Raw genomic sequence first — 20,563 nt, 5'->3', positions numbered from 1 at the left:
AGCAATGTAGCTAACATAGCTAGCTTAAATTAAAATCACATGACTGAGCCTAAAATAAAAACTTCACATGGCAAAACTGTCGTTTCTGTAAATATCCACAGGGTACAATCGGCGGCGGATGTCAAGACTGAAAAAAGTGACCTGCGCAGACTTTTTCATGGCGGTGTAAGCGAACATTCAACTGGAGTTAGCTAGCAGCAGCAAAACTCACAAAGAGCTAGCTAACATCGTTAACTGACGTTATGCTAACACTGGACGATGCTGACCTTACTTCGACACGACGGTCAGCCTACATCGTTTATTTTTATCTCAAATTTCTATCAGTGGCTACAAATTCTGACATCTTTCAGGCAACAGGTACCCCACTCACAGTTTCCTACCTTTTGTACGGCCTCATGGGTGCGACCTGTCAAGTGACTCGGGATGGCGCATGGCGTCTTTCGTTTTTTACATTGTCGTGTCTAGATGGGAACCCCAGAGCCGCGAAAGATCTCGCGAGAGTAATGACTGTAAACAAAATCATGATATTTAACAGAACCCTAACTAGGTGTTTACTATCCATAACCTAGACCTTAACCACAGTGTTTTCATATTATAAAAATAAAAAATGTTTGTACAACATGAATAATGAAGAAACAACACGCACAAATCTCGCGAGACTATCACAAATAACGGTTTCCTTCTTTTCCCAGCATGCAGTACTTAGGCCCACAAGTCTTTATGGCTGCGCTCCAATGGAAACCAAGCTGATTTTGATGGATTTCTTTATCTTAATTTGATTTTTTTTCTTCACCATATTGTGCAGCCGTCCTTGCTGGTCCATTTGCAGTTTATTCCTGTGAAGGTGTGACGGTGTGTGCTGAATTTAGAAATGAATTAACTTGGATTTCTGTTTTATTAACTGTAGAGCCAGAAACCTTAATCAACATCACATTTACATTATATTTAGCTTACATTAAAGGCTGAGAAACACCATGGAAAAATCTTTGATAAAAATCAATGATTAGTCATTAATCAATTAATCACCATTATGAATCAAAGCAATACAAATGTATCAATTAATCAATAGAAATGGTAATTGTGCCTCATTTGACATTGTTTTGTCTGACAAAACCATTTGTTGAATAAAGAAACTTAGACTTAAAATGAACGGGAAAAAAAGAACTAAAACATGAACAATTAGAGAATGATGCTTTGTAGCATGTTAATTATTCATAATTGATCAATTAATCAACTGTTAGGGTTTTTAAACTTAAATCACCAGTTAAGGAAAATGCACAAAACATGCAGCTCTAGTGTTGAAGTTTGAACTGTTTCTATGGCTGTTGTTTTTTGTTTTTTTGTTTTTGGACCGTTGATCACAGACAAAACAAATAATTTAATATACTATAATTTCTTAATAATGTCATCTTATAGTTTTAAGGAACTGTGATTTTCTTAATTTTTACTATTTTAACGAAACAATTCATCGATTAAAGAAATACTTAATCTAAAATAATAATTAGTTGCATCTGTTGTAAAATTGATGCAGCTGAAATAAAAAATGTAATTTTTTCCCTTTATTTAAGCAGATAAACATCTCATTAAGCTTAAAATTAACACATAAACAAGCCAACACTCCTGCCACATGATAATATCATGATGCAGGTATTTAACTTGACTAAAAGGAGTTTTTAACTGGTTATGAAACAGTCTCAATTTATTGCTGATGCCTTTATATGACCTACATTAGTTAACGAGACCATCCGCAAGAAGATTGCCCCTGTCTGTATAATTATTCTTATTGCTGCCAGCAGGTCGGCGTCTCAGTGAACTCAGAGGAAACAAGCCTATGTTTACATTTTCCCAGGCAAAGTAACAGTAATTTGTAAGTTAACCAGTTAAAAAGAAGCAGGATGAGATTTTGATTTAGATAATTTAATTTTTCATGTTATATTCTGTGGTTATTGTGGTGGAAAGCTATCACTTTTGTCCAGAGGGGCCTTCAAAATCAACAAAATATGAGAGTTAACTTTAGGTTTTCAGAACTAAATAAAGTGAAATAAAACTAACTTAACAGCTCTGATTTAAATCCCTGCTGGGTTTTATGCATATATAACTTTGTATAAAGGCCCAGCTGACTGTGGGAGGTAGGATGGATGGATGGACAGATGGATGAGGGTTTTTCTGTTAATCATTAATAACCTGGATTAGTCCCAGTCTTCTGTAAATATGATGAATGCATCCAAGGCTTCATTAGCTCTGCCTTCCCTCAGCACAGCTTTATTAGTCTGAGGTTGCTCTCTCGGGTTTGTCAGCAGTGCAGTTTTTATTTTTATTTTTTAACTTTTCTTTAGTTTCAGATGAGTAGTTGGACCAAAATGCAGCTGGGCATGAACTTTTTCATCTTTTCCTGGACTTGTGTGATCACAGGATTGACAGACAGTGTTTAAAGACTGTGTGCTGATTCACAGACTTAAAGGACAAATGAGCTGCAGTGGACTGGTTTTTTCACCGCAGGCTGACTTCAGTTTTTTTCCTCTTCCTTTCCGTGTTTGCTTGATTTGCTCAGTGACTTTTATTTTACGTGACTATGCCGATGAAACGCAGCAGTGAGAGTTCAGCCAGGGACGGGGTGTTTCTCATTCACTCTCTAACCAAGACTTTGTGCAGCTCACCAGAAGAAACAGACTTTAACAAACAGACACATTTCCATCAGGAGGATGATTCTGGGATTAAATCAGGTAAAGAAACAACCATTCCCAATTAAGTTTTATTTCTGTTGTGAGTTCAGACCAAAAAGGCTGAAACCTTAATATTTTATATTAATATCCATCTTCACAATCATCTTCTGCTGTTTTCTTGAAATAATCTTTACTCAAAGTCTTTAAATCTGTTTTTTTTTTCTGTGGCGAAATTTCAAATCTGCTCAGAAAAAAAACAAAACAAAAGGTGACACAAGTTGGCCACATGGTGGTGCTCAAACAACAGAATTATCTGAACTGACAGCAAGATCCCATTCATTTTCTCAACAACTTTTGATGATGATGATGATGAAAACAGACGGGAGGGGAGATGTAACGATTCAGGCATTATACGACATGAACCCACACACAGGGCAACGGAAACTCTTTCAACTGTTCTAGTCTGTTCCAGAGAGCTGGATGCACTACAGTGAATATGCAAAAGCAAAAATAAGATATTCCTCTACTAGTCCCACAACAGGGAAATTTATGGTGTTACAGCAGCAAAGTGGAGAGAAAAATATAAAGACATCACTAGAAAATATCAAAAAATTAATATAAAAATGTAGCAAGAGGGAATATTAAAAATAGAAACATTACAAACAGGGGATTGATATTATCATCAATCACCTGATTATTGCACACTGGAATTAAAAATTCACCTGACTGAAACACTGATCATGTGCACAGGCTGTTAGTACAACTGATTGAAGTATTGAATTTTGCACACTGAAAATTGAAAATTAACCTGCGTGAAATATAGAACAGTAAGAAGTGACTTTACACCTGAAAAGAAGTACTAATATTGCACAATTGTTGTACATGATGGCTTTGTGGGTTAGTTTTCTTGCAGCGTCTTTGAAATAAAATGTTTTTGTCATTTCATATTCCGGCATTCCTCAAAAAACTTAAAGCTGCCAATATGGCAGTCATGGATACTTTGAAAGTAATATAAAAGTGATATTTCAATTTCACTTTTATTTTTTTGTTTTAAAATTATGATCAATCAAAATATATTCCAATATCAGATTTTCTTTACCCACTAATGTCTATAGTGGCATCAGCCCCAAAGATCCAGTATCAGTTGGGCTCTACTCATTTTTTGCAAATTTTTTGTATTTTTTTTTTTTCAATTTAATGTGCAAATTTGAAAAAATTACAGTGCAAATGTTAACGTGTTCTGGTTTTTACAGTCGTCAACAAAAGATTTTGACAGATGCACAAAAAGGAAGGAGGACGTACATCATGTTCTTAATGTTAAAGCTGTTAAATATCACAGACTGTATTTAAGATGAACCCAAAAGAGCGACACTGTTATCACAAATTGCTCTTTTTTCAAATAGCGATATCTGGCAGAGTTTTACCAAAATGTTCTCAGTCTTAAATGTAATGACGGGTTAAAGGCTTGGAGGACCGAACTCATGGCTGCTCACAGCTGTGTTAATTATTAGCTTTGTCAGGAGTTCACTTTGTCTTTCTACCACTTTACCTATCTACAAATTAGGCCTACTCTTAGTTTCTTTAATTTGAACCCACTTTGTGAAATTATCCTACAAAGTATTTCTGTGCCGTTTTTTAATGAATATTAGCTCATTTATTTTATTTAATTTGGCTCGTTAGATACTTCATCATTGTGTTATTATGGTTAGTTATGGTGGTAAGTTTTCCCTGAGTTTTTTATTATCGTGACATAACTTTGTTAGTGTTCACATTTTGTCTCTTTTCTTTCTGTCCTTTGCTCTAGTTTGCAGGAGGAAAATGAAAACTCTTTGAGGCCAAAAATCAATTAAAACATTCCCTTTGAACACAATAGCATTCTGTCACAATACAAGTCTTTGAAAAGCTGTTATGGTATTCTTCAGGAAATATAAATGGTCCTTTATTTTATTCTTCGAACGCCGTTCACACAATTTATTGTTTGTGTGGGCGGACAAACAATCAAAATAAAGTGAGAAATGAAAGCGAGAATCACTTTGTCAAGGTCAGAAAAACAGTGTAGATAAAAAAGATAAAAGCTGCGGATCTTATAAGGCGATGGCATGAGGTGTACGTGAGGCTGCTGGAGTCACTGGAGGCCATGAAAAAACAGTGAAACTAAAATAAACGTAAAAATAAAATATAAAATGTTCCATTAGTGAGAAAAGATCAGCGGAGTGTAGCACCTGACCTCAGATACTGCACCGAACTAATTCAAGGTTTTTACTTATAATATGGTGGAGGGTTTTTGCTGAAATTACAATAAAGAAGAAAAGGCTGTGATGCTGCTTTTTAACTCTCTTTTTGACAGTGACATGTAAAGAGGTTTGGATTCCTCTCTAATCCTAAGTGTGTACTGTATTTAAGTGTTTTTCCCAAAAAGACATCAACAAAAGCAGCATTTTAACTTGTTTTATCTAAAAAAAACAAAACAAACACCCATGTGAGATTGCCACACGAAGCACACCTATCTCCTCTTATGAACTACTGTACATGTCCTGTTTTGTCTGTATGTTTTCTCAGAAGCAGAGGACAGCAATGAGACGCCGTCCTCTGAGGAGGACCAGGACTTGGTGGACTTTAACCCAGACCTGACCATCAAACAGAGCATCTCGTCCTCCAGGAAGACCATCAGTCAAATCATCAAGGACAAGAAGAAACAGACACAACTCACCCTGCAGTGGTAAGAACAACCCAAACAGCTCATCCCTCAGTAAAAGGATGCTAATATCCAGACTTATAGATGTTTGGTCCTGTGTGTGTTTGTTATGGGTTAAATTTACGTTCTTGTGCTTTCCATATTCTTTGAGATGAACAACATTCTCATCTTGTTTTTCTTTTTGTTTTTCTCTGTTGTCCATTTTGGAGAAGCTAACTAACACAGGGTAACTTGGTGTGTTAGCTAAGATAGACAGCAACTGACATGAACGCTGTCTAGCAACATTACAGAAGGATGCGAGTGAGGCGTTACCATGGAAACTGAAGTGTACATGCGCTGTATGATGACCGAAACTGCAGTGACAGAGTTGCAAAACTTAGGCAAGAAACCAACCTAAGAAGCTTTCTGCAACACTCCTAAAAGAAGCTCTTAGTTTAGGGAAATATTTTGCTTTTTTCAACTTTGTGACAATGTGTTTTCCAGCTATTCTAGAGAGTTGTTAAAGAGTTTATTTAGCTTAAGAACTACTTCTATCTTTAGTTGAGATAAATCATTTTTCTTCCTTAGATAAACTTAAATCTTTGAGTTTTAGAACCCCCCTAAAATTATATATATATTTTCAGTTAAAACCATTTAACTCACTGTGACCACATTTTGAAATACTATTTGTTTTGTTTGTAAAACTCAAATTCAGTTCAAGTGTATCTAAGGAAGAAAAGTAGATTATCTCAACTAAAGATTATAGGTTGGTGCAACTTTTCAAAGTTTGTTTCAAAGCATAAAAGTTTGAGTTGGCCTCAAAACTCAAAAAACTATTGCAGTCATCTGAACTATTGTTTGTTAAAGTGATGCTTGCATTGACTACACTAAATTAAAAAAATATATATTAATATTTCATCAACTAAAATGTGCATCATAGCCTACGTCTGTGGCTCTGTGCCTTTTCCTCTAAATTTTGATGGTGGTTTGTATTCTTGAATCTCTATGGATGCCAAAAAAAGTCTTCAGGGCAAACAGAGTTGCGGCTCCAGACAGATTTCTGTTTTCTCTTTTTGGCCCCAAATGGCTCTTGTGGTCATAACGGTTGCAGACCCCTGCTTAAGAAGTAGGAGAACTTTCTCAGCCCTTTCAGGGTTCACTTCATCCTTCAGTTTATCAGAAAAAAATAAATTAAAAATCACCAAATTTGGAGATATATGGTTTTCAGTAGTAATGGAGGGCATGAAAAAAATGGAATCTGAAAAGTAACCAGCAACTAAAGCTGTCAGACAAATGTAGTGGAGTAAACAGTAAAATACTCGTGCTGTGCACTCAAGTAAAGCACTTGAGTAAATGAACTTACTTACATTCCACCACTGCAAGACTTTCATGGATGGTGGAAGAACCACTGGGCTGGTTTGACTTTATAAGAGGAACTTATAAACTGCTGTGTGTACTTACAGCAGTTTTGAAGACATTTACAGTCTCCACAAAGAGAAAAATTATTCTGTTGGCTCCAAAGTAAAGGATTTTTTTAAACCAGCTTCTCTAGTTGCTACTGATTCTTAAACCAAACTGTCCATAAGTTTTATCCAGTGTTTACATTTATTACATGAGTGATTTTCTCTCTGACGCGTCTCAACAGGCTGGAGGAGAATTATATAGTGTGTGAAGGAGTGTGTCTGCCTCGATGCATCCTCTATGCTCACTACCTGGACTTCTGCAGGAAAGAGAAACTAGAGCCGGCCTGTGCTGCTACGTTTGGAAAGGTGTGTGTGTGTGTGTGTGTAACCATGAGTGAGAGTTTCTCCTTTCTCCTCCGTCCTCATTGTCCAAAATGCCTGCCACAAAAACAAAAACAGGTGTTTATCTGCAGACTCACTGTGTATATGTGTGTATTGTAGTTTAAGGTAACTCAGATAACTGCCACAGAAGAGCCACACTCTTGGATGTGGTAGATAAAACAGTATGAACATCCAGTGGAGAAAATGTCATAAAGTGCCCTCTACCAGGGCCTAATGGACAATAACATGTGATAAAATGGCTTCTATGGTGCCTTTCCAGTAAGACAATGGGACAAAGTGACCTCTAATGTGTCCTTCTAGTGGAGAAAATGTGATAAAATGCCCCTAAAGTGGGAAAAAAATGATAAAAGGCCCTCTCAGGTGCCTTCCAGTGGATAAAACATGTGGAGAATCCACTATGGAACTGGTGGTGTGTATGAAAGGGAGCTCATCATGATCTAACCAGAACTTTTTTTTTTTTAACTTCCTTTTCTCACCAGACAATTCGACAGAAGTTTCCTCTTCTAACAACAAGACGACTGGGCACCAGAGGACACTCCAAGTAAATGCAAAACATTCACTCTCAGTCTATTTTCATACTGAATTTTGAAAAAAATTGTCATGTGATGTTGTTTTACTGTTTATTTTGATTAAAACATTTTTGTTCTAATCATTGCGCTTTTTTTATTATAATTTGATATTATTATACTGACATTATACAGATATCATTACTATGGAATTGGCATCAAAGAAAGCAGTGCTTACTATCACTCTGTGTATTCTGGAAAAGGTTTGACCAGGTAACAAAACATTAAACATAATTTAGTCCAGTTTCTTCTTCTTTTCTTCTTCTTCTTCTTCTTCTTCTTCTTCTTCTTCTTCTTCTTCTTCTTCTTCTTCCTTAACGCATTTTGTACTGTACCTCCATGTGTTTTGCTTGCTGATAATTAGGTGATTCTGTTTTTCTCTCAGTCTTTTTGATATTTTTTTCTTAGGACTGCAACTAACAATAATTTTTCATTATTTATTAATGACTTATTGATCAATCAATAAGTCCAGAAAATATTGTCAGACTCTCAAAGCCCAAGGTGACGTCTTCAAATGTCTTCTTTTGTTGACGATCCAAAGGTATTCAGTAGAGCAGTTAAGATACCAGAAAATATTCACATTTTGAGGAGCTGAAATTAGAGATTTTGAACATTTTTTGATTAAAAAATGACTCAGAACTATTTAATCATTGCAACTCTATTCTTTCCAATATGTCATATAACTTTGTTATCTTTCTTTTTAATAGTTCCAATGTCAAAACATGATATATTTATTTTTTATAAGATCAAATTTGTTCCTCTCAAATCACAGATTTTCAGGGAGCAAGCTCAAGAATGAGGTGAGCAAAAAATGTTAAATCTTAGCAAAAACAAGGTTTTTAGACGATGTAAAGATCTCTTTAAATTAATGATATAAGGACCAACTAAAAAGGTTATTTTTGTTTTTATATCTCAGGGAGGTTTCACCAGAAAATACTCTTTGAGCTCTAAAACTGGAACGTTGCTCCCAGACTTCCCGAACGCTCAGCATCTGCTGCTGCAGGCAAATATTTCCAGAGAAAAGGTCGGTGATAAATACAAATTCATTTTGAGTTTCTATTCTGTGTTTATTGTGACCAAACAAAAAGGTCTGCAGCGTCTGTCTACCTGCCGGTTTAGTGTACAGTTTTAAACAATCAATCTTATCTTAATTTTTACAAACATAAGATGCTTCATATACATAAGGCTTAAAAATATTACAATTCTCTAAGATGTATCTGGTCTCATATAATTTGTTCTTCTTTATTGTCCTTTGCAGGTGGACACTCTGATCATGATGTATAAAACACACTGCCAGTGCATCCTGGACAACGCCATTAATGTCAACTTTGAGGAGGTGATATTTACTGTCACATGAGCTTTTTTTTTCGTTCTGAAGCCACTGACGAGTGTAAAAGACAACAAAACTTTTTACTGTCCACTTAATCTGATAAAACTCCTTAAATATTATGTTCCAGATCCAGAATTTTCTGCTCCATTTCTGGCAGGGAATGCCCGACCACCTGCTGCCGCTGCTGGAAAACCCTGTCATAGTCGACATCTTCTGTGTCTGCGACTCCATCCTCTATAAGGTTGTTATGAAATACTGTTTCTGGATGTTCAGTTCTACATGATAGCTGCAGCAGCAGGAGAGTGTATTGTCACACACTCAGACATTTATATCATAGGTTCCTTTTTCTAGTTTCACATCTAGAGGTGAGGCAAGGCATACAGCACCAGTCAGACTAAAGGCGATTTAAGTGCTTTAGAGGAGAAATGAAATAAATTACAAATAAGACATTAAGAAAACATTAACATTGCATTTAAAAGACCATAAAATCGAAAAGCAAAAGCATGTAGATAGATAGTTAAAACATTACGAAACTGCATTTATAAGACAGTAAGAACAAAAAGCAAAAGCAAACAACTTTTTAAAATAATAGTTAGACTGCTTCAATAGGAAGTCATGTGTCTGTTTTACTGGATAGCTGCTGTAAACAATAATGTTTTAAGTCCATAACTACACCAAGATTTCTGCATTGCTTTGTGGATTTTAGTGTCATGGATTCAAGATGAGCAGTGACTTTTTATCTTTGTTTTTTGGGGCCACTTATTGATTTCTTCAATGCACTTATTCGACAAATGCAGGGGACTGTAGTCATGTGGTGACAGTGTCATATAGAGTTGTGTGTCATCCGCACAAGTATGGTAGGAGATATCATAGTATTCCATGATCTGAGCAAGGGGAGCATGTAGATGTTGAATAGAAGGGGGACCGAGAGTGGACCCTTGAGGAACTCCGCATGAGATTTTTGTTCCCTAAGATTCACAATTAAGTTAATTAAGTAATCCCCTTGTAAATATGATTTGAGTCAGACAACTTGAAATCTTTCACCTTTTCACTTCAGCACATGGCATCTTTTGGTCATTTTGTTCTATAAATTGGAGGATTTGTTTTAACATATTTGGGACATATTTGGAAAGCAGGCTGCCCTAGATGGAGACACCCTCCTGTAAGTGTAAGGGTGCAAATTCAGCAAGGAAAACAATAAAATCATTCATACCAGAAACAGGGTAACTTCTTCTTCTTTGGTCAGTGAAGGATAAACCTAAATTTGACTGGTTGAAGAGAGTATTACCCCCCACAAAAAATGTAAATATCCATGTTGATGCATTGTTGTCTTGCAAGTGAAGACAGATCCTCTGACTCACTGATACATGAACTACCTGACTCTCTTTTACTAACGTGTTCCTTATTTCCTCAGGTTTTAACTGATGTTCTGATTCCTGCTACAATGCAGGAGATGCCTGAAAGGTTTGTTACTTCATCTTCCCTTCATGTGTTATTGTCAGATTAGTTGTGATGTTCATGAAATGCACAAACAAAACCACTGCTGAGACAAACTGGGGCTCTCTGCGACACCAGTGGGATCCGTGTCACTAGTGCTAAAAAGTTAGTCACGTTTCACATAAACATCTATAAGAACCTTCCCCACGTAGATATATGTAGATATTGCCTGTGACCAAGAGGTTAAACAATAACTTAAATGTGAAAAGATCATAGCATGCATGAAACTGTTTGCAGCACGAAATGGTAGACAGTCTCTGATAGTTCTGAAAGTATCGAAGTTTGCTTTTGCAACCTTGCTCCCAAATTTTCGGTGGGAATCTAATATAAGGAGGAAGAAGTTTTCCCATCAGTTATGAAACAACCTGTAAAGACATGAGGATGCGGGTTTTCAAAGTCCAGTCCAACACAAAAACAGTTATATAGTAATAAAACAATGTATCAAAAGCAGATCTTAACATTGATGGTTTAATTAATTAGTGAGATTATTAATTAAGCAAACAGCAGTTAAGAAAAGATCTGTATAAATGTCGTTCATCAGTCTGTTGGCAGACATCCGCAACTTTGCCAAACACTGGGAGCACTGGCTAGCCTCCTCCCTGGAGAACCTCCCAGAATGCCTTGCGGCCAAGAAACTCCCCATAGCGCGCCACTTTGTATCCTCCCTGAAGAGACAGACGTCGTTCTTACACCTGGCACAGGTACAACATCTTCTTAAGAGCGGAATAGATTACGCAGATTAACAGCATACTTCAACTGTGTCTTTTCACCTCCTCGTGTTTTTTCCAGATAGCTCGTCCGGCGCTGTTCGACCAGGCCGTTGTGACCAGCATGGTGTTGGATATCGACAACGTGGATCTCAGCAGCATCAGCTCACAGCCTCTGCTCAGCATAAACACCACCGCTGACCAGGACCCAGACATCTACTCTGAGTGTAAGACGGCCATTTTTCTCAAATCAACCTGATGAAATGTTACACATTTGCGTTAATCATCATAATATTAGATTTTCCTTAAAAGGTCAATACTAGATGATCCACAGACTGATCTGACTCTAAAAGGATGCATCTGTCAAGCTTTTTTACAGCACAGAAACAAACTTTATTGAAAGCAAATTGGACCAATATGATCGCAGCTGCTTGTTTTGCTTGTATTGACAAAGTCGTCTTTTCCTTTCTTTTTTTCCCCCAGACGACTCCATCACCGTCTTTCAAGAGCTGAAGGAGCTGTTGAGAAAAAATGCCACAGTGGAGTCCTTCATCGAGTGGCTGGACTCTGTTGTGGAGCACAAAGTCATCAAGGTAACAGCTGTTCGCTCGGCGCTGCATATCAGTCCTGCAGATGTCCTGTTGTGCAACCAAGCAGTTTTTCTCCTCTGCCTTTGTCTGTGATCAGCCCGGGAAGCAGAGCGGTCGATCTGTGAAGAAGCGAGCTCAGGATTTCCTCCTCAGGTGGAGTTTCTTCGGTGCCAGAGTGATGCACAACCTCACGCTCAATAACGCCACCAGCTTTGGTAAGAAAATTTTAAGTTACAAATATTTGACACAGAATGAAAGGGTGTTTTAAAGAGACAGTTCACCTTAAAGTCAAAAATACATATTTTCTCCTGGCCTGCAGACTGCAGTCTGGCTTACACTGTTTTGGTGCAAACTGCAGAATTTTGGAGATATGAGCCGTAGGGATGTCTGCCTTCCCTCCAACATAATAAGACTAAATGGTACTCAGCTTGTGGCGTTCAAGGCACCAAAAATACTTTTGAAAAAGTCAACAGAAATGTCTCTTTCCAGAAATCATGACCTGGTTACTCAAGATAATCCACAGACCTTGTTGTGAACAGTTTTATCTTCATCTTTCATCTTTTTAGTAGAAAGAAAGTAGAAGAAGAAGAAGTAAATGGATAAATAGTAAGTAGTAAGTACATATGTAGTTTTGATTTTGGGGTTTAGCAACAGACATAACCAAATAATGGGCTAATTAGTCCCTCTTTCATTTCAAGAAATTATTTATTTATCCTTTTTTTTCATATTTATAAGTGATCAAAGGGCCTTACTGCGGCGGTTAAAGGCCTGAATTCAGCCCACTAACAGTAGTCTAAGGTGAAAGAGAGATTATTTCTTGATGGCGTTTGAATTGTGCCATAAATTATGTTAAGTGACTGTCTGTTGTAACGCTGTCGTAGTATCAGACTGTGAAGATACATAATTAGAAAGACTACACAACCAGAGGTCGCGCAAATGACGTCATGACTTTCTCCCTCCAAAAGCTGACGTTAGCCGCTGAAGCTACACTGCCTGTATGTTTTCATACTGGGCGGCGTGTCTTACTTGTTCTTTCTCTGATAAAAGGAGCAGGAGTCACTGATAAAACACTTCAAGTAAGAAAATTTAGACTTCCCTCACTTGTAAAATTATGTTTTAAATTGGCAAACAAGATATGTGTAATTCTCTCGCCATATGCTACCGTTCATGTTTCTTCAAAGTTAGGTCCCATGGAGCACACAGAGGAGGTGTGACGTGGCCTCTCTGTTGAGTAGACCTGGTCTGACTGGTACCATGTGATGACGCCACAGTATCACAGTTAATTAGGCATCATTAAAACACAATTCATAAAGGCTATATACTGAACATAGTGACAACATGGTGATCATTATTATGAAATTAATAACTGTCATTCAGCTTATTAATTTTGTGCTCCTTTCTTCTCCATCATTCAGTCCACAGGATGTGTTGAATGCACACACACACACACACACACACACACACACACACACACAAACACTAATACAAGCCAGCTCGGAGCAGATTGCTACAATAGCGCCATAAATTGTAATGGCCAGACTTGCCTTGATTAAACAAAGTCTTATCTGCGGGTCGCGTGCTCTCTGTTCAAACACACACACACACAGTACGTGTACGTGAATAAACACCAACCATTTGGTGGCTCCCTCTGTGGAGTCCCACCGAAGCTCAAACACACACAGAAGGTTTTAAACCCGCGACCCTGCAGGTCAAACAAAAAGCGGCTTGATCCTAAAGGTCAAACAGTAGATAAAGAAGAAGCTCAGCTGGAACAGACAGAAGCTTATTTCATCCACTCGAAATTAAAAACTGCTGTTTTCTGAATTCATGAGATAGTTTTGATGTAAAAAAAAATGCTGTGTTTTTCTGAATTCATGAAATTTTTCATTTAAAAAAATGGGTTAGGTGTAAAAATCTTTTACATAATGAATTCAGAAATACAGAGGCAGTTTTTTACATTCAGAAAAACACAGCAATTTCCAACGTGAAAATTGTCTTATTAATTCAGATTTTTTTTACATTAATCTTTATCTCATTAATTCAGAAAAATGGGCAAGCTGTTATGTGAAAAAATATCTCATAGGTTCTGAATAATTAATTCATTTAAAAAAATAAGCAAATTTTTAGCATAAAAATTATCTCATTAATTCAGGAAAACAGAGCCTTTTTTTTTACATGAAAAGTTGTCTTGTTCATTCAGAGAAACAATTTTATGTCAGAAATTCAGAAAAACAAGTGAAAGCAATATGTTTCCATAGGAATCAGGTCGTCACATTTCTCTTGGCATTTTTCAAAAATGTTTACAGTTTGAGATGTGGATAAACAAAGTGATAACTCTGACATGAACGCCTTTTTTTTTTCTTCATATTTATGTTCTGACACCAACAGGTTCCTTCCACCTGATCAGGATGCTGCTAGACGAATACATCCTGTTGGCTCTGGAGACTCAGTTCAACAACGACAAGGAGCAGGACCTGCAGAACCTGCTGGACAAATACATGAAAAATGCAGGTATCAAGCATCAAACCTGACACTCACACACTGAGAAGTTCAGCTGCTGATGTATGTGAACTCAGTTCAGATCGTTTAGTTTAGGCTTTTCAGTATCATCACAGATTCATAAAGACAATTTTCATTTGTTGCTGTTACAATAAAACATTAATATAACATATTCCACAAAGTTTTAAATAGACTAAAAGTTTCAAATAGACACAAATTTAAAATTTACAAAAGTTAAAATCTAACATGTTGAGTCTACAATCTGATGTTTATTTTATTATCAGGAACATAGTAAAGACAAAACTCATGTAAATCCAGTTAATCAATATGTCTCTTGAAACAAAATTAGTTGCCAGATATTTTAATAATTGATTAATCAAGTTAAAATGATTCCAGCCTCTTAAATGTGGGGATTTGATTTCAGGTTTTAGTTTCATCACTGTCATTGTTATATCCACATCCACAGTATAAATCAACATGTTCCAGTCACAGATTTTGATGTTAATGATGTGATTCTTCTTTGTCGCTTTCAGATGCGAGTAAAGCGGCGTTCATGGCCTCTCCCAGTTCCTGCTTCCTCGCTAATCGCAACAAGGCCAGTGCAGCTGCTGACCAATCAGTGAAGAACGAGTCCGCTGGAGAACACACCTACATGTCTCTGTCCACCAATCAGCAGCAAGGTCTGGAAACAAGCACCGTCATCTACCAGGGGACGGAGTCTGCTGGGTTCACGGTTTCAGGTAAAAGAACAGTCTGACAAAAACAAAACAAAACAAAACAAAAACAGGGCAGGTTTCTACAAGCTTAGAAGTGAGGGGTTCCAAAAGAGTTCCTCATGAAGAGCTGTTGTTCCTATTCAGAACCTTTTGCTTCTGAAGAACCCTTTTTGTAAGAAAGAGTTTGTCAAGACTAAAGTAAGACTAAAGTTCCCCCTGGAAATCATCAACCCCTGGGTGGTTTCTTGTTGACACACTTAAAAGAACTTGAAGAACTCAGTCACTGAGGGTTCATCAAGGGTATTTTTGTACCGTAATATTAAAGGGTTCTCTGCAGAACTCACTGGGTAGGTTCTATATAAAACCCTTAAAACATAAAAAGGTTACTGCTAGAACTCCCCGAGTGGGTTCTTGATAAAACCCATGAAATATAAAAAGGTTCTCAGTAAAATTCCCTGGATGGTTTCTTGATGGCACCCCTAGAAGGTGCAAAGGATCTCGATAGAACCTCTCATAGTGATGGAACCTTTCATAAATGGTTGTACTGTAGGTATAACCCTTAATGTTGGGTTCTAGGCAGATATTTCTGAAAGGGTTCTGAGTGGAGCCTTTATATAAGGTTCTACAAGGAACAAAACAAGCCTAAGAACTCTTTATGGTTCTAGTTAGTATCTTTATTTCTAAGAGTGTAATCAAAAATCATATGTCTTCTTCCTTTTTCCCTGCTGCCGGTTCATCGGCACCCTCAGTGGCCTGAGTGAGGCTGAACAGAACAGGACAAACTGAAGCTAAAGTTCTCCGTGTTTTTATTCCAGACACTTGATGCATTTTCTCTCGTCACACATGCAGGTGGTCAGATGGACTTCTCTCAGGTCAGCGGCCCCCTCATGACGCCCCCCATCTCTCCTGCAGCGTTGGTGCACCGAGGCTCCGTCATCAACCAGGGGCCGATGACGGGGAGACCCCCGACATCGTCTTCCTCTTCCACCGCCTGTTCCTCCTCCTCCTCCTCCTCTTCCTCCTGCCTGTCGTCTATCAGCGCCATGACCCAGCCCAGCCCCTGCTCTTCGTACCCGGAGACCCTGTACCACTGCTTACCTCAGACCAGCTCCAGTTACTTCCCACCAGGCGGCGGCTCATCAGCCTCAAACTACCAGCCTGCACTCAGGTCAGCTACACTTAGTGCTGTGCATCTACATTGTGTCTGATGCTACTAGCAGGTTTTGTACAGGTGCTTTCAAGGTGCGAAAAGTGCTTGGATTTTGAATTTCTTCTAATAACATCTGATCTAATGTGAAAAAAAAAATCACGTTTAATTAATGATTTGGAGAAAATGTATATAAATGTAATTTACCACAGTAGTAAGGTCCTGGAAAAGCTTAAAAATGCACCTTGAAAATGCTTGGATTTGGCGTTGGAAGCACTTTTATAAAATACACTCCAGTCAATGTAATCTGCTTCTGATAAAATGGAGGTGACGTTGTTGTTGATATCTTCATTGGTTTATAGACTGTTTTGAGATGGTAAATTGTAGAGATTAAATATTTTTTTACATTAATACAGTAAAAATATAGTAAACAAATATGGCCTCCAAATAGGAGGTGGGGTTGTATTAAAATGTAAAGCTTTAAATGTAAAACTCTCAAAACTCCAGTTGCACCATCAGCATTCCTGTCTCCTTTTTTGGTAATTCGATCATTAGCGAGAAGCTTGGTTGTTTCTGTATCGTTATTCTTTGTTTAGATTTTCGCAGGCAAAGTTTCAATAAGTAGTAGGTAAGGTTAAAAGGAAGCAGGAGGTGATTTTTCTTTAGGTAATTTTTTATTTCTGATCCAAAATCAACACAATATGAAAGAGCCTTGTAGCCGCTTTAAATAAAAGATGTTTTGTTGTCACTATTGAGTCTGAAGGTTTGTTTGATTTGTGTTTCAGGCCTCAGACTCAGAGTCAGTGTCTGGCATCAGTTCAGTCTCAGGCTTCATCGCTGGCCTACCATCTCTCCCGGTACCCCTCCTTCAACGACCAACACCTGACCAAAGACGTGTTCTACAGTCACCATCACTCGTCTAACAGCACCAACTGCTCCCTGACGCCTTACAGCTCTGCAGTCCGACCCACGTCCAGCTACAGTTCGGGCTCAGATGCGGTTCAGACTGAGCAGGGACTGGACTCTCAGACAGCAGCTCAGATTCTGGACCCAGCAGAAGGGTTCGGGTTTGTGGGGGCTGGACTGAACCCTTCGGGCGGTGGGTGTCAGGGACAGACGTACTCTGCTGCCGGACACAGTGGTAAGGACAACTTAATGTGGATCTGATGGGTCCCGCAGAACTTTATTTTAAATTCTGATAATGATCCAAAACATATGGAGGCTCTGAGAGGCAAGTGAGAAAAAAAATCTGACCTAAATAGTTTCTCTCACCTTTATTTATGACTAAACAACAGATGAAAAAAAGGTTTTGTCAGGATAATCTTTCTAAATGACTCTTTCTCCATCTGTAAAAACAGGTGAAAGAAAAGTTTTGGAAGGTTAAAAAAAAGCTGTTTTTGGTGCTAATTAAAATACATTTCTTGCCAAAAGCAAGTCATGTTACATAACTTGCTAACGCACAACATGTGTACCTTGTGTTTAAAGTGCACAGAGAAACGAAAACACACCTGGAAGAAAACATGAAGACCTCTATTCCTATTTAGAACAGGGTGTAGTGGTGCAGTAGAGCCTCTTATGGCCAAAATGGGTATTACAACAACAAACACTGAGAAAAAAAAAATCACGTGCCAGAACTTTTTTCCCCACAAAAAACCCTAACCTTAACCAAAACTTTTTTCCCACCTATTTCACAGACAAAAAAAAATTAAGGAACATAGAAAGATCATCCTGGCAAAACCATTTTTCCTCCAGTTTTTCAGTCATAAACACAGGACAGAAAGGATTTAGCTCAGAGAACAGATTTATTTCCTCACTTGCCTCTCAGGGATCTGTGTCTTCATCACAGAAAAATGTAGCTTCAGTATTTCTATTTGATGTATTAGCTTTGAATATTAATTATAAATTGTCTTTACATCTGTGCAGTAAGTGAGTTTCATCTGAAGCTGTACAGTGTATGTTCAGCTTTATGTGGCGTCGAAGTGTCTGAGGAAGCAGACACAGAATATACACTCTGTGATTGTGAGCTACAGATTGAAAACATTTTAATTTTAAAGAATTTTATTAGAAGGAGAATTTTATAATTAGAAAAATTTTAAAGTAACGCACAGGCGAAATTAAGGGGAGTTTGTAAGAAGTAGGGATGTTCTGTGCTGTTTAACTGTAATGCAATTTGCCATTTGTGTTGCCCAACCAACCTGTTCAAATGAAATTTAATGACATTTGACACCTATTACGGTTTTCTGTGCTTTTTCGCTGCAAAAAACACTTTTATTCATGGAAAAAGACTGCACCAAAACTAGTTTAAAAGTCAGTGGTCCCTAACCTTGATTTTTGTTTTGCCACAATACCTTTCACCATTAAAAAGTAAAACTGGGCTTTTGGGCTTAAAGTGAGGACGAAAGTCATTTTTTTTCTCTGATTGTTTCACCTGTAGAGATGCAGAGGTGAAGGGATCCAGTATTTCAAAGAAAAAAGATAAATAGTTCTTGGAAAACAAGTACTCAATGCCAAACTTCCCTCCTGTGGCAGGTTACTATGGCAACAGCAGTTACCTGGACAGCCAGCGAATGACGTCCCTGGTCGACCAGCACGTGTCCGTCATCAGCACCGTCGGCAGCCTGCGTCCATTCCCCTCAGCCTACTCTGAGGTCCACGATCCGCTCAACATCCTGGACGAACCGGGGAGGAAAACGACAGGAGCGTATTTCACCGAGGCCGAAACTGGAGCAGGTCAGCAGTAAAACGTTGAGGGGGGGTCGGGGTCTGAGCCGGGTGGATCACGGTCAGGGTTTGTAGATGCACAAAACATTTAAGATGTTGCTCTGTCAAAAACACAGTGCAAAAACATACTACTTCATAGGTCATTTTTGAGCATAAACATGTTTTTTCAATTTTCATGACTCATTCATTTCACATTGCATCCGCTTGTGCTTGCACAGATGTATTGTTGTTTGTATTATTGTTTCTCCTTGTCCTCAGATTTTTTTTTTTTTTTTGTGTGCAGCAACCCTGTAAAATTTCCCCAACCAACAGAATGCCAGGTGTAGTGTTGACCAGTGAAATGATCCCTGCCTCGTTGCACATTCACCTTATTTCTTAGAGCATCCCATACAGGCTGAAACTCTTTAAGTTCATCCAGTGTCTTGAAAGTAACACAGGCTAGGAAAAAGAATTTTTTAAAATTTAAAATAAAATATCCTGTGCACCTTTGAGTGCCCCCAAGTGGCCAAAAACATCAGTCATTGCAGGTTTAAATGTCTCGAAACATAAATGAAGGCAAACAGTGAAAAGTAAGAAATCCGTAAATGTAAATTACATCATGCATTGTTGTAAAGTGAATGAAATCATTTACATTTCCTCCTCAGATCATTCCCTGCCCTCGTCAGGATCGGCTCCCTGCATGTTTGGAGTTCCCTCTCCCTTCGCCTCGCAGGACGCGTTGCTCTCTCAGCAGCGCGTGCCGTCGTCTTCAGAGGTGCAGGACCTGGTGTCCTCGCTGCCTCCCATCAATACTGTCTTCATGGGAGCAGGAGGAGTGCAGTGATGCAGAGAAACACACCACCTCTCCGAGACATGTTTGGAGTTTCCTTCAGAGCAGCCCAGATCCAGAATGTATGTATGCACTAACACTATGAGCTGGACTGTAAGATACAGTATGAACTTTAGCAAAGGCAGCACACTCCTGTATACAAAGACATATAAAGTTAGACCAACATGACACCTGCCAGTTGTTTTATTCCTCACTGTAGAGTACAATAGATAGAAAGGAGCAGACAAAGTATATTTATTTGCCTTAAAATGTGGATTATTTCTCAAAACTATGACCCTGATAACAGATATTTATCATACATCCACAACTGTATTTTTCAATTAGTAATTTTTCCAGTTTGGAAAATAATCTCAAACTGTGCTTGTGTTCCTAAACGATGCCTGAGGACTTCCATTTCTTCTGTGTGGAAACTGTTGTAAATAAATCTTTGTTAGTCACAGTCGTGTTCTGTTTATTGACAGGACAACAACTGAAAAGCAGCCCAAAACCACTGCTGTTTACAGCTGATATATGCAGAGAGACACATACATATTAGTAAGGTGAGATGAAGGTCGGACTGGTTGTAGAGTTTGTTCGATCAGAACATTTGTTTTTACTGTCGTGGAGCGCAGGCATCGTCAGACAGCAATACAAAGTTCTTCCTATACTCACGGTTAACAGGGGAAAGAAACAACATCGTCTATACTGTGAAGGCTGTAACTCCTCTGTTGGTTTTAGTTAAGTCCTGCTTTTCTGATTTGACCAACTTAGTGCTGGAACAATAATATGTTAATTAATCAACAGAATTTTGATATCAAACAAAAATTCCAAACATTTGAT

At 38.1% G+C, this 20,563-nt stretch overlaps 1 protein-coding gene across 1 annotated transcript; it reads left to right on the top strand.

Moving 5' to 3' along the window:
- Positions 1–2,279: 2,279 nt before the first annotated feature.
- On the top strand, positions 2,280–20,176 carry rfx6 (regulatory factor X, 6). Its single transcript, XM_084737494.1, has 20 exons — positions 2,280–2,723; positions 5,223–5,382; positions 6,983–7,106; positions 7,622–7,683; positions 7,844–7,921; positions 8,481–8,508; positions 8,625–8,732; positions 8,967–9,044; positions 9,166–9,279; positions 10,453–10,502; positions 11,077–11,236; positions 11,325–11,469; positions 11,726–11,835; positions 11,930–12,047; positions 14,221–14,343; positions 14,865–15,071; positions 15,897–16,215; positions 16,980–17,335; positions 18,724–18,924; positions 19,560–20,176. Exons 1-20 carry the CDS (start codon positions 2,573–2,575, stop codon positions 19,736–19,738), a joined length of 2,871 nt encoding a protein of 956 aa, XP_084593620.1. The 5' UTR covers positions 2,280–2,572; the 3' UTR covers positions 19,739–20,176.
- Positions 20,177–20,563: the final 387 nt, after the last annotated feature.

Source organism: Lutjanus erythropterus, chromosome 15, assembly GCF_056507025.1.
Source record: "Lutjanus erythropterus isolate fLutEry1 chromosome 15, fLutEry1.hap2, whole genome shotgun sequence".
Classification (NCBI taxonomy): domain Eukaryota; kingdom Metazoa; phylum Chordata; class Actinopteri; order Lutjaniformes; family Lutjanidae; genus Lutjanus; species Lutjanus erythropterus.
The sequence above is the reverse complement of the archived record's forward strand: the minus strand, read 5'-3'. Positions and strand labels throughout refer to the sequence as shown.

What these genes read in the sequence shown, in the direction of transcription:
- rfx6 (XM_084737494.1), top strand. Translation starts at nt 2,573, where the DNA reads ATGCCGATGAAACGCAGCAGTGAGAGTTCAGCCAGGGACGGGGTGTTT. An exon ending in ACACAACTCACCCTGCAGTG is followed by an intron (nt 5,383 to 6,982) that starts GTAAGAACAACC and finishes GCGTCTCAACAG; the next exon opens with GCTGGAGGAGAATTATATAG. An exon ending in GTGCTGCTACGTTTGGAAAG is followed by an intron (nt 7,107 to 7,621) that starts GTGTGTGTGTGT and finishes TTTTCTCACCAG; the next exon opens with ACAATTCGACAGAAGTTTCC.